General features: G+C 39.1%; 1 protein-coding gene across 1 annotated transcript; it reads left to right on the top strand.

Annotated features, from left to right (window-relative positions):
* Positions 1-1733: 1733 nt before the first annotated feature.
* Positions 1734-5687, top strand: LOC134227850 (maltase 1-like). The gene is made up of 5 exons (XM_062709534.1): positions 1734-3564; positions 3629-3913; positions 3973-4049; positions 4108-4312; positions 4423-5687. Exons 1-5 carry the CDS (start codon positions 3070-3072, stop codon positions 5173-5175), a joined length of 1815 nt encoding a protein of 604 aa, XP_062565518.1. The 5' UTR covers positions 1734-3069; the 3' UTR covers positions 5176-5687.
* Positions 5688-13361: the final 7674 nt, after the last annotated feature.

The following is a 13361-nucleotide window of genomic DNA, read 5'->3' as shown; positions in this document are numbered from 1 at the left end:
CGAATAGTCTGTTCGTATATTTGGCCAAACAACTTTCGGCCTAGTGGAATTCAGCCAAATGGCTTTCAGCCGAATGGGTTTCGGCCAAACGACCCTTCCCCAATTCCACCACTTGATTGTAACTTTACAGTATTCAAGAATACTTACAACACGTACAATAATAATTTTGACCTCAACAGTAAGACCGTCTTAAGTATCTCGTACTTGACTTGATTAAGTTATACACCGACTTTTGATTATTTAAACCTCGATATTCAACGTTGTCAAAAGTGCATGGTTTTTAAAATAATTTCTAATTTCTAATAACAGACTTATAAACAATGTATCTGTCATCCCTGGTTCTCCCTCAGTCAGAGTCCAACAGTGATCCAAGTATGGCGAAACCTCAGCCGACTGTAATGATGCGTAATGGGTGATCTCCTGGAGTAGCAGCAAGTTACACACATATAAATTCGTCCCCGTCCACCTTGAACTAAGAAGGAAGTTACCATGGAACTTCTCGGTAGCAGATATCAGCGGTGCCGATTTTTTGGCCTACCTCGGGCTATTCGTTGATATGCAGAACATGTCTCTAATCAATTTAACAACGAAATTGGGTAGGCGTAGGGTGATGACATCCCCCACTGGGACAATGCCACCTCGCTGCTTAGTGTTTATTCAGCACTTCCGCCAGTAATTAACCGCGAGGTTTTAAAGCTTAGTTACCATTTTTGCATTGGTATATCATGAGGTTAACACGATGATACTTTAAAGCCCAGGAAAGTCAAGAAAATTTCCAAACTGAAAATTGCATAGGCCGGCAACGAGAATCGAACCCATCGACCCTCAGCATGGTCTTTCTTTATAGCCGCGCAGCTTACCGCTAGGCTAAGGAGGGCCCCTGACTACTACTATCCATACCTAAACTACTACAGGGGTTAGGCAAAATGATTGAGATAGGCAAAATTTGGCCCAAATTCAAATCTTTATAACTTTTTGAAAAATTGATGAAATTGGACAAAGCCGGAAGCATTCGACGGCAAATTTAGTCAAGATTTAGGAACATACATAGTCACGAATACTGGCCACCGGACACCGGAGATGTTCCGGATTTTCGGAGGCCATGTCAAAAACACATTTTTTCTGTTGCTCGTATTTTTGTGTGGTCTAAAATTACCTCGATGAACACTATTTTCCTAGAAACTAGATCTTATTGAAAATTGAATGCGGGTGGTTGCGCTAAGATCCGTTGAAAAACATCCGAGATATGGCCATTTTAGTAGACCTGTTTCCGGATACTATGGTCAATTACGTATATCCTTCCAATCACGTATATATTATCCGGTACCATATCAATATTGGTATCAAACTTCAAGATTTTTCATGGAGATGCTTCAGGAAGCATATTCAGGACGATCAGTTACCCTGACCGCTCAGTAGTAGGTTCCAGGTGCCCCGGGGGAAGTGGCCAATTTGAAAAAACGTTCAGAACCCTAGCAATATGGGTGGGTATCAAACTTTAAGATTTTTCATGGAGATGCTTTAGGAAGCATGTAGTAAGCATATCGTAAGAAGAGAAAATAAATTAAGTTTTTATAAGTATAAACGCTTGGTATAATTGTTTTTTTTTTTCGGTGTCATCCCCCTCAAGTATTATATTTTGTTGCGTTTTCTTTGCTAATTTCTGAACTAGATACCTACTTCCATAGCCTAATGCTTTTGATGGAGACCCAGCTCGGCTTACTGGCACGGCACGAGGGATGGCCATAAGAAAAACTTCTTTCTTCGCGTGAAATTGTCTTTACTGTGCATATTACAATTAACGATACCAACCATGAATTATTCTTATCGCACATTCACGTGCGACTGGAAAGAACAAATCCTGCAAAATAATTCAGTATTCCATTATCAGTCGACCCGTTCTTGGGTGGAATTTTAAACATGCCTGTTTTCAATGCAAAAGTATTTCCTCTTCGAAGCGAGAATAAACTTCGAAGATGACACTTGAATATTCCAAGACTAATTATCTCACCTTTGTTGGCCCCTGCAGCCCATTAGGTAAGCGAACAACCGAAGGCTGCAAAACGACGAAAAGCAGTTTTAATAATAAATTATCATCGAGTCAAGAAGTCATTCCATTTTTCCTCCGAATTTACCGCTTTGCTGGGGCCAGGAGCCAGAAAAATCGGATCCAATCAACGCTTTCGATCTGGGATCATGAATGATTTAATACCGGCACTGGAAACGATGAGTGCTATCCGTTCGGAAATTCGTTAGTCTTATTTACATTTTAGAGCCGCGACTCGAGCTAATTGTACTGCCACTTATTTCGGAAAATGTTAATTGATTTCGATCAAATCTTGTTTGGTTCGCTCATTTTGGGTAGCTTTAGACAGTTCGTTTATATTGTACTGCATAATATTCAAGAGGAGAAATCATGATTTGGTAGATCTAGACAACGAGTTGAAATGTGTCTAAAATGATGTTTTTATTTGGAATACTGACCTGTGAAATAGAGAACTAATTTTCATCACCTGTGAGGGAACAATAAATACACACAGCAAATAGTTTTGAAAATTAAACGACGTGGTAAATTGCATTTAATCACTACAAATGAATTAACATTTCATATTCAATTAAGTTTGGCTGATTTTTACAAGCCGACACAGTTTAAATTTATTTCGATTTAAAAGAACAGTTGCGTTTATTGCATCCTCCAAATATGTGCATGAAAATAAAATAAAATCACAACATATTTTTATCTGTGTAAATTAAACTGCCGCTGCAAGCATAACTGTCTCATATTGGATCAATTATCAAACAAATTTTACAGCAACCCTTTGCCAATTCTTTTAATTTACATATGTGTATAGGTTTTAGCTCAAACTATGTGCTCAAATGCTAAATCACCACCCATTTTCGCGTTTCATTATACGAACACTCCCATAGTGCATCGTTATCTACGAAGTGGGATATCTGCCAGGAACAGATAATAAAGCCACGCGCCATAAAGATGTTCAATTGCTCCAAACTTTGCATTGTCAGTTTATCAGTGGCACAGATCGGTAGCTCAATTAGATCGCTTGCATAATGAAGACCTTACTGCTCGGTCTGGTCACACTAGTAGTCTTTAGTATCAGCCAAGAACAACCCAATAAAGACTGGTGGGAAACGGCCGTATTCTATCAAATCTATCCTCGCTCTTTCTACGACACCAATGGAGATGGAATCGGGGACATCAAAGGTATAACGGAGAAACTCCAATATCTCAAGGATACCGGAATCGACGCAACGTGGCTGAGTCCGGTGTTCAAATCACCTCAACGAGATTTCGGTTATGATGTGAGTGACTTTCTTGAAGTCGACGAACTGTTTGGCACCAACGAGGATCTGGAAAAACTGTTCGACGAGGCAAAGAAGCTTGGAATCAGAATAATTTTGGATTTTGTGCCGAATCACTCCAGCATAGAGCACTGGTGGTTTAACCAATCGGAACACGGCTTAGAGCCCTACAAGGATTACTACGTGTGGCACCCTGGTAAGCCAGTTGAAGGACAGGACAAGCCCGATGTTCCGAATAACTGGGTAATTATGGTCGCATATTGATACGTTTATTAAAAAGAGTCAAATATTGGTGATATATTTCCAGAATTCTGTATTCTATGGATCAGCATGGGAATGGAGCGACATTCGAAAAGAATACTACCTCCACCAATTCGAGGTAGGACAACCAGATTTGAATTATCGCAATGAAAAGGTGATTGCAGAGTTCGACGACATTCTGCGCTTTTGGATGGGAAAAGGCGCCTCTGGATTTCGTGTGGATGCCATAAATCACATGTTCGAGGATGAATTCTTCCGGGACGAACCCGTTGACGATCCATCTGATCCGTTAAGCTACGGTTACACCAATCATATGTATACAAACAGTTTGGTAAGCAATACCCTGAATTACATTAAATAACTACCATAGTTCATTATTGCAAACATTAGATGGAAACATATGACGTAATTGGCCACTGGAGACGCGTCATAGACGAGTTTGTTGAGGAAAATGATCGAGAAGCGATGTAATTTTATTTTCAAATGACCAACATGTTGAGATTATTTAGGAAAATTTATTTTCAGAATAATGATGACTGAAGCCTACATTAGTTTGGACATGATCATGCGGTACTATGAATCGGACGATGGCACCGAACAGCGAGCCCACTTTCCGTTCAACTTTGCCATGATCACCGAGCTGAATACTGATTCCAAAGCCAGTGACTTTAAATATGTCATCGATCGCTTCCTTGAAAACATGCCGCGGGGAAAGATTACTAACTGGGTGGTAAGTGGCTTTTATCCTCACGGATGCACCTAAACAAAATCCGTATTTTTATCCAACGATACGAGTACCAAATTAGCAAAATGTGAATGCTATCCAATGCCATTTTTCAGCTAGGGAACCACGATCAACCTCGAGTCGGTAGTCGCTACGGTCCGGAACGCATCGACGGCATGCTGTTAATCTTATTAACGTTGCCTGGCGTAGCCGTAACCTACAATGGCGAAGAGATAGGAATGCTGGACTACAGAGACATTTCCTACGAAGACAGCCTCGATCCACAGGGTTGCAATGTTGGACCCGAGGAGTACAAGTGGAAATCTAGGGATCCCCAGCGTACTCCTTTTCAGTGGGATGACTCCTACAATGCAGGTTTTTCAACGGCGAACAAAACGTGGCTACCAATGAATCCATATTACCGTCAGACCAATCTACGGAAGCAACAGGAGGCAGACTACAGTACATATCAGTTCTACGTGGATGCGGTTGCTTTGCGAAAAAACCGCGTTTACACCCATGGATACTTTAAATCCCGAGCGTTGGCAGAAAATGTTTTCGCATTTGTTCGTTACATCAAACCACAGGACGATCCCAACGAAGCGTATGATAGATATTTCATAACTGTCGTGAATTTGGAGAACAGAATTACGACTGTCGATTTGGGGTATCTTCATGATGTTGGAAACAATACGGTCGTGCGAGTAGTTGGAACAGATTCTCGATACAAAGTTGGACAAACTATCGTTCCGTATAGCCTAACACTGGGCCCGTATGAATCGCTAGTCATTGCTGAGTCGGCAGCAGAGGCTCTCCGAGAGACTGTAGCTTTAATTGTTCTGATGATAACAGGTTACTTTTTCCAATAGCCATAATGAGCAGTGATAGTTTCCATTTGGAATATCAAATGAAGCTTTATGTTACAGCTTTTATAAAGATAAGTAAGTAAAGGTTCTGTGTAACCTTAATTTACAAATGTTTACTAATATCAAAGATAATATTGCCGATTTCACCAATTTAAAACGTTATCTGTAGATTGTGATTTCACAGCTTATTTTCCTCACACTCACTCGCATTTCAGGTTGTTCGATTTTTACTACTGGAATCTACCTAATAATAACACATTACTTGTTAGTCACATGTAAGCGTGTACACTCTGTCTATTTGTTTTCAGATTGAGCACTCACACAAAAATAATATACACGGAAAATCAAAAATGTTTGAGGGTATTGAGTGTGAGAAAAAGATCACTGAGAGAAAAGAATTCTCGTAAAACTCTTGTAAAGAGCAAAAAGCGCAATAGGTACTTCAGATTAATTGTCATACCCATACGCAAATAATTGAAATTCATTTTACTTATCGTCAATAAAATAATTTGTTTCAGTGCAGTTTTTATTATTATATTTCAAGCTCTATCTGGTAAAAGGGCGAATGTCGCAAGAGAGGATTCTCTTCGTGGACTTCCCCTCTTTTAAATAAAAGTGACAAGCAGAGGATTTCATCGCGGTTTATCACCTCAGAATGCAAGTTTTCATTGTTTTCTTTCGTTCTGAGGGGAAAACCGCAACAAAATCATCTGCTTGTCACTTAAATTTAAAAGAGGGGAAGTCGGCGAAGAGAATTCTCTCTTGCGACATTCGCCCTTATTCCAGATAAAGCTTGATTTTTTTTATTCAGACTAAGGCCGAAGTGGCCTGTGCGGTATATAAGAGTCTTCTCCATTCGGCTCGGTCCATGGCTACACGTCACCAACCACGCAGTCTACGGAGGGTCCGCAAGTCATCTTCCACCTTGCTCGCTGTTTACCTCGCCTTCTTGTTCCCATCGGACATTCTGGCTACATGCCCGGCCCACCGCAGTCTTCCGATTTTCGGGGTGTCAACAATGGATGGCTCTCCCAGCAGATGATGCAACTCAACGTACCGTCCGCCATCTGCACCCCACCATAGATGGTACGCAGCACTTTTCTTTCGAAAACTCCCAGTGCGCGTTGGTCCTCCACGAGCATCGTTTAGGTCTCGTGTCCGTAGAGAACTATCAGTCTAATAAGCGTTTTGTATATAATCAGTTTGCTAGGGCGGCGAAGTCTAATCGATCGGAGCTGAGTCCAAAGTACGTAAGATTTCCTACCATTACGTTGTCCTCTCATGCGCCTCTTCCTATCATGTCTATCGTAATCATAACTAGTCTAATCCGTTTAGCTTCGTTTTTCAGTCTGATATAGGCTTCCTCCATCCTCTCAAAGTTACGCATAAAATCAATGTCGTCGGCGAAACCAAATAACTGTACCACTCGTGTCAATCGCTGCCCTTCGTATTACTCCCTCCAAAGTGATGTTGAATAGCAGCAAATATACTATATTAACAATATGATTCACTCTCACGAAATTTTGGCGACCCCGCATGTGGCGCCATCCGTGCCAAAAAGGATCGATACACGTTAAACACACACACTTCAAAATGTCATCACAAAAAAATAAGGATGCCTGATGTTTTTTGTGCACATAATCGATTAAAGTTAATCGAAAGCCAACGGAAAATCAAATGTTTAGCAAAATTGTAGTAGACATGTTTTTGCTAATATGTATAGGGTAAAACGACCTATTATGGAGGGGTTAAGCACCGCGTCAGAACAAAATTGATTTCGAAAAATCTTTAAAAATGAACTGTTCATCCTTTTTTCGCATTGCAGTAGTCGAATAGGATACTCATTATCTCTAAATTCGTAAACATTATGTCAATTGTGCTATACTTTTGTTGTTTTGTTTTGTCACAATAAAATCAAACTACCGCAATAATAGGACGCAGTTGCCTATCGTTGTGATATTTTTTGAAGGTCAGTCCTATTGTTGCGGTATTGCGTGTATTTCTTATGGAGAGTGATACCACAACAATAGGACCTTAGCACTACCCCAATAATAGGCTTAAAGGATGCATTTTTTATTCAAAAATGTTGATTTTTCATCATTTCGAACGGAATTTTGTCAAACAAATGGTGTTCTAGTGGCTGATTCGAAGAGTTTTAGCGGATCCACAATTATTTTTGGTGCTGTTATATCCAGAATTGACTATTTTAACACTACCGCAACATTAGGACATACCACAACATTAGGATTATTTATTTATTTATTCAGACTAAGGCCGAAGTGGCCTGTGTGGTATATATAATACAACATTAGGACGTTTTACCCTAATAAATTCGATTTTTCACGTTGAACCTCGTGTTGAACCGCCGGTGCACCATATCGAAAATGACACACGGTGAAACATTTGGAAAGCTAAGAGGTTGCTATTGAAGTTAATCTTCTTCATTCACATCTCGCTTTATACTCGATCTCTGTTCTCACACTTTCTTACTGTTTACCGGTTTTCATCCTACATTTGGCTAATTCTGCAGCCCGTTTTATTTTCTTTTTGTTCAAATTTTAAAAATATTTAGAGGCATCAAATAATAATATTCTTTGGGTAATTTGACAATAAATTAGTTAAAGAATCGACTGAGACAAAAAACAAGGTTATACTTTTGGGAAGCATCAATTTGAGAAAGACACTTTTATACACATATCGTACAGGAGTTCATGCATTTTTACAATTAATAGCTTTTCTTAGTTAATTTCACTATCTGTATACATAAAAATGAATTTTTGTCTGTCTGAACCTTATAGACTCGGAAAATACTGAACCGATCGGCATAAAAATTTGTATGCAGAGGTTTCTGGGGCCGGGGAATGTTCTTAAGATGGTTCGAGACCCCTACTCACTTTGGAAAGGGGGGCTACAATACAAATACAACACAGCAAAAAAAATATTAATATGCCGTGACACAACTTCTGTAAAAATGGATTTTACGTATTTTTACGTCAGATCGATGGGTTTGTACATCGCTCGACGCAAAATCTAATTGTTGAAAATATGTTTATGTCTGCGCTAAACTAGCATAAAATTACCTCATTACTTATGTATTTTATTACATTCAAAATGATGCACATCATTTTAGTTTAAAAACACACAAAATATTACATTGAAATGTGATATATAGCGCCAAATCTATGTAATATTACGAAACCGAATCACAACTGTCATCTGAGTCATTCGAGAAGTTTTCATTTGATTGTTCGTGTTTCGAGTGCACTTCTGAAGGAAAAAATAATTCGTGGCCACGGAAAGCCCCCATTTTTTGAAGAATCTGGATACATCGGCAATAAAGGAACCCAGCAGGTAAGATTATCTCCGATGCATGGAAACGCAGACATATTTTCAAATGGTTGTTTCGTTTTTGTTGCAGAGCAAATCCACGGGATCAACAATCACGATGATGACACAGGGGGCGCGTTGACGGGTCCGGTGCTCCAGGAAAAAAGCGAAACAGCAACAACCGGACCCAGTGAAAGTGCAGAGAGAAAAGGAAGACAAAGCGGATAATCCGATCACAAATGTCAACCAGCATCAATCCGAGAAAACAGGTAACCATCTCATACGGCACATTAGAACTGATCTGAAAAATATTTGTTATAGGTATACTTGTTTTTTAAAGTTCTTTTGTTTTGTGAAATCCTAGCTGAAAAAATAGTTCGTACCTAAACGTAAATAATTTACCGATGAGAGAAAACCAAATTCCAACGTCATACTAATATAGCGAAAAAAAGCTCTTGGCCAGACTTGCGTACTACGAAGAAAAATTTAAAAAAATAGATTTAAAATCAATTCTTTAAATGTTTATAATTTTTTTAAATAATTGTATATTATTCGGCAACTCGGCTGTACGAAAATCATTTTTGTTAAATATCTCCTCCTACTCTCTAGACAGGTCCCGTTTGCGGAAAAGCCATCAGAATCCGAGTACCAACCTCTACCGCGGTTATTTTTTTTTTTGCAAATTGAATATCATTCGTATGCTTGATTTGTCCCGAATTTTCTCCAGGAGTAATTCCTCCAGGACAAAGTCCAAGAGTTTTTTTTAATTCTCCGAAAAATATTTCAGGAGTACCTGCGCAAATTTCTCCAGGAGTTTTTGGAAATTCCTTCAGGAGTTCCTCAAGGATTTCGTCCAGGAGATCCTGCGGAACTTTTTCCGCATATTCTTTCTAAAACTCATCCATGAATTCCTCCAGAAGTTCCTTTAAGTATTCCTCCAGAGCTTCCCCAGGAAATTCACCCAAATTTTTATTTGGAAAATCTTCCAAAAGTTCCTCAAATCGTCCAGGAGTTCAATCGGCAATTCCTCCGGATATTATTTCCAAAGTTCATCGGGAATTTCCTCTCAAAATTTCTCCACAAGTTCCTTCGAAAATTCTTCCGCAAGTTCCTTTGGAAATTTCTCCAGAAATTCTGTTCCAAATTCCTTAAGCAGCTTTTTTTTTAATTTATCCAGAAGTTCCTCCGAAAATTCCTCCAGTCTCTTCGGAAATTCCACCAAGAGTTCCTTTGGAAATTTCTCCAGAAACCTCCAGAAGTTCCTTCAGAAATTCCTGAAGAAGTCCTCCAAGGAATTCCTCCAGGAGTCCCTCAGGAAATACCTCCAGGAGTTCGGCAATTTCTTCAAAAGATTCTAAAAAAAAAAAAAAACCTATTGGAGTTCCACCAGAAATTCTGCCAGGAGATCATAAAAGAAATGGCTCTAGGAGTTCCTTCAACAAGTTCTGCAGAAGTTCTTCTGAATTTTTTTTCAGAAATTACTCCAAGAAATCCAAGAAAGCGTTCTATGGAGTTTCTCAAGATATTCTTTCAAAAGCTCCTGCGCAAACCAATCCTTCCTGAAGTTACTCAAACAAATAAAAACTTCCACAAGTTCCACCAGAAATTCCTCCAGGAGTTTCTTAAGGAATTTCTCCCGAAATTCTCCAGAGTTTCTCCAAGTCGTCCTCTGGAAACTCCCCCACGAGTTCCTTTTGAAATTTATCCGGAAATATCAGGAGTTTTTTCGGGAAGGATCAGGAGTTTTTTTTTAATTCTTCAAGGAGTTCTTCAAGCAATTCATCCAAGAGTTCCTCTAAAAAGTTCTCAAGGAATTCCTTTGAAGACTTGTTCGGAAATTCTTCCGCAAATTTTTCTGAATCTCTTCCAGGAATTTCTCCTGATGTTCCTCCAACTTTCTTTAAATATTCCTCCACAAGCTCCTCTAGAACTTTTCCATGAAATTCTTCTAAAAGCTTCTTTGTAAAATTCTCCAAAAGATTATCCAAAAATACGTCAAGAAATTCCTTCGGAGATTCCTCCCTAAGTCCCTCCAGAATTTTCTTCGCAAATTACTCTAGAAGATCCTTCAGGAATTCCTTTGGAAATTTCTCCAAATTCCTCCGTAAGTTTTTCCAGAAACTGCCCCAGAAGCTGCTTTGGTAATTCCTCCAGGAGTTCCATCAAAAATTACTCCAGGAGTTCCTTCAGAACGTTCACCAAAAGTTTGTCTAAAAATTTATTCAGAAATTTCTCCAAGAAATCCTGCGAAAATTCCTTAAAAAAATCCACCAAAAATTCTCCCAAAAGTTTCTCAAACAAATTAACCAGAAGTTCTTCAGGAAGCTCTTCCAGGAGCTCTTTCGAAAAGTCCTTCGAAAAATCCTCCAAGAATCCTTCTGAAAATTCCTTCCTTAATTGATTCAAAAATTTCACAAGAATATCCTCCAGGAGTTCCTCAAGAAATATTCCCCAAGAGTTCTTTCGGAAATTACTGTCGAAGAAGTACCTGTCGAACTTTTCCAGGAAATTTCTCAGAAAATTTGTTTGGAAAACCTTCTAAAAGCTCCCCCAGAAATACCATCGGGATTTTCTCCCAAAGTCTCTTCAGAACTTCCTCCGAAAATTCTTCCAAAAGTTCATGCGAAAATTTCTCCAGGCGATCCTCCAGAAATTCTTCCAGGAGTTTCTCAAGAATATCTCCAGGAGTTCCTTCGAAAATTCCTTTAGGAGTCTCTCCCGAATTTCCAGAAAGAGTTCTTTTAAAAATTCATCCAGAAGTTCCTTTGGTAGTTTCTTCAAAAAATTCGTTATAGAAGCTTCTTTGAAAATTCCCACAGACATTTCTCCTGGTGTTCCTCCAAAAAAATATTCACGAGTTGGTTCGGAAAGATCTTCAGAAATTCGCCTGAAATTTCTCCAAGAAATTCTCCAAAAATTCCCAGAAGTTTCCCAGAAAAGTTCCTCAATAAAATCTTCCAGGAGCTCCTTCGGAAAATTTTCCGAAACTGTCTTCATGAATCCCTCCAGGAGTTCCTCAAGATATTCCTCCAGTAGTTCTTCCGGAAATTGCTCCAGAAGGTCTCCGAAAATTCCTTCAGGAGTTTCTTCGGTAGATTTTCCAGGAATTTTCCCGGAAAGTCCTTCAGGAGTTCCCACACGTATTCCTTCAGAAGGTCTCCAAAAATTCAGTCAGAAATCCCTTCGAAAAAACCTCCAGTAAACCTCCCTAGATTATTCGGAAAATCTTCAGGAGATCTTTAGAAAATCATCCAGAGTTCTTTCAGAAACTGCTTGATCCCCTTACCCTCCTATCACAGAGATTAATTTTAATCAGAAATTTGGGAATTTTCCACGAGCTCATCCGTCAATTCTTCTAAGAATTCCTCCGGGAAGTCCTCATGGAGCACCCTTAAAAATTTTCCAGCAGATCCTCCAGAAATTCCTTTAAAAGTTCATCAAGAATTCCTTCCAGGAGTGCCTCCCCAAATGCCACAAAAAATCCTCAAGTAATCCCTCCAAAAAATCCCCCAAGAATTATTCCGAAAATTCCTCCACAAGCTCATCAAGAAATTCTACTAGAAGATCTTCAAAAATTACTTCAGGAGGAACTCTAAGAAGAATTGACGGATAAGATTTTCGAGCTAACTCCTGAAGATTTCTTGAAGGCATCTCTGGGTTAGGAGGATCTCCGAAAAATCCGAAGAAACAGAAGGAATTTTTGGCGGAACTCCTGCAGAAATTTCTTCAAGAGTTCTATCAGAAATTCCTTCTGGAGTTAGCTCATAAATTCTTCCATAAAATTCTAAAAGGGATTCTCCAGAGATTCTTCCAAGAGTTCCATCACAATTTCTTCTATGAGTTCCAGAAATTGCTCCAGAAATTTGAAAACTTCCCTGAAGCTTCTCCTCAAGAAGTTCCCAGAAAATACTTCCAAAGGTTTCTCCGGAGAAACTCCCGGCTGGTTTTCTAGAAGAACGCCGTTATGAATTTCCGAAGGAACTTCTAGAGGAATTTTCAGGAAGGGCTTATGGAGAAATTTCCAAAGGATTTTCTGAAGGATCTTCTGGAGTAATTTTCGAAGGAGGAATCTCCAAAAGAATTTCTGGAGGTATTTTTGGATAATCTCTTGGAGGATTTTCAAAAGAAACCTTTAAAAGAATTTCCTGGAAAAGTTCTAGAGGAGCTTGTGGAGGAATATTTAAAGGAAGTTTAATTTTCCTTCCTTGAGAGCCTTTTAGAGAAACTCTTGGACGAATTACTTGAAGAACTCCTGGAAGAGTTTCCAAAATCAAAAACTTCTGAAAGAATTTGTGAAGGTACTCTGGAAAAAAATTCCATGGGAGCTTCTGGAGGTATTTCCGGAGAACTTTTGAAAAATAAAAACTTCCGAAGGAAAACCAGAAAATTCGGAAGATCTTTTTGGTTAATTTTCAAAGGAACTGCTGGAGGAGCTTCCAGAGGACGTCTTGAAGAAACTCCTGGATGAACTTCCTTAGGGTCTTCTTGAATAATTTCCGAACGAACTCTTGGGAAATTTCTTTAAGGATCTCCTGGACGATATTCTGGAGAAATTTCTGGATCAATTCCAGAAGGGCTTTCTCAAGGAGCTCCTGGAAGAGTTTCGTAAGGAACTTCTGGAGAAATTCCTTGAGAAACTCCTGCAGGAATTTCTGGTGGAACTTCTGGAAGATATTTTTTGAGTAACTTCAGGAAGGATTGATTTGCGCAGGAGCTCTTGAAAGAATATTTTGAGAAACTCCATAGAATACTCTGAAGGGATTTTCAGAGGATTTCTTAGAGTAAGTTCTGGAGAAATTTTCAGAAGAACTTCTGCAGAACTTTTTGAAAGAACTCCTAGAGATATTTCTTTTATGATATCC

This window comes from Armigeres subalbatus, chromosome 3 (genome assembly GCF_024139115.2).
Source record: "Armigeres subalbatus isolate Guangzhou_Male chromosome 3, GZ_Asu_2, whole genome shotgun sequence".
NCBI classification, from domain to species: Eukaryota; Metazoa; Arthropoda; class Insecta; order Diptera; family Culicidae; genus Armigeres; species Armigeres subalbatus.
The sequence above is the reverse complement of the archived record's forward strand: the minus strand, read 5'-3'. Positions and strand labels throughout refer to the sequence as shown.

What these genes read in the sequence shown, in the direction of transcription:
- LOC134227850 (XM_062709534.1), top strand. Translation starts at nt 3,070, where the DNA reads ATGAAGACCTTACTGCTCGGTCTGGTCACACTAGTAGTCTTTAGTATC. An exon ending in CCGATGTTCCGAATAACTGG is followed by an intron (nt 3,565 to 3,628) that starts GTAATTATGGTC and finishes ATATATTTCCAG; the next exon opens with AATTCTGTATTCTATGGATC. An exon ending in GAAAATGATCGAGAAGCGAT is followed by an intron (nt 4,050 to 4,107) that starts GTAATTTTATTT and finishes ATTTATTTTCAG; the next exon opens with AATAATGATGACTGAAGCCT.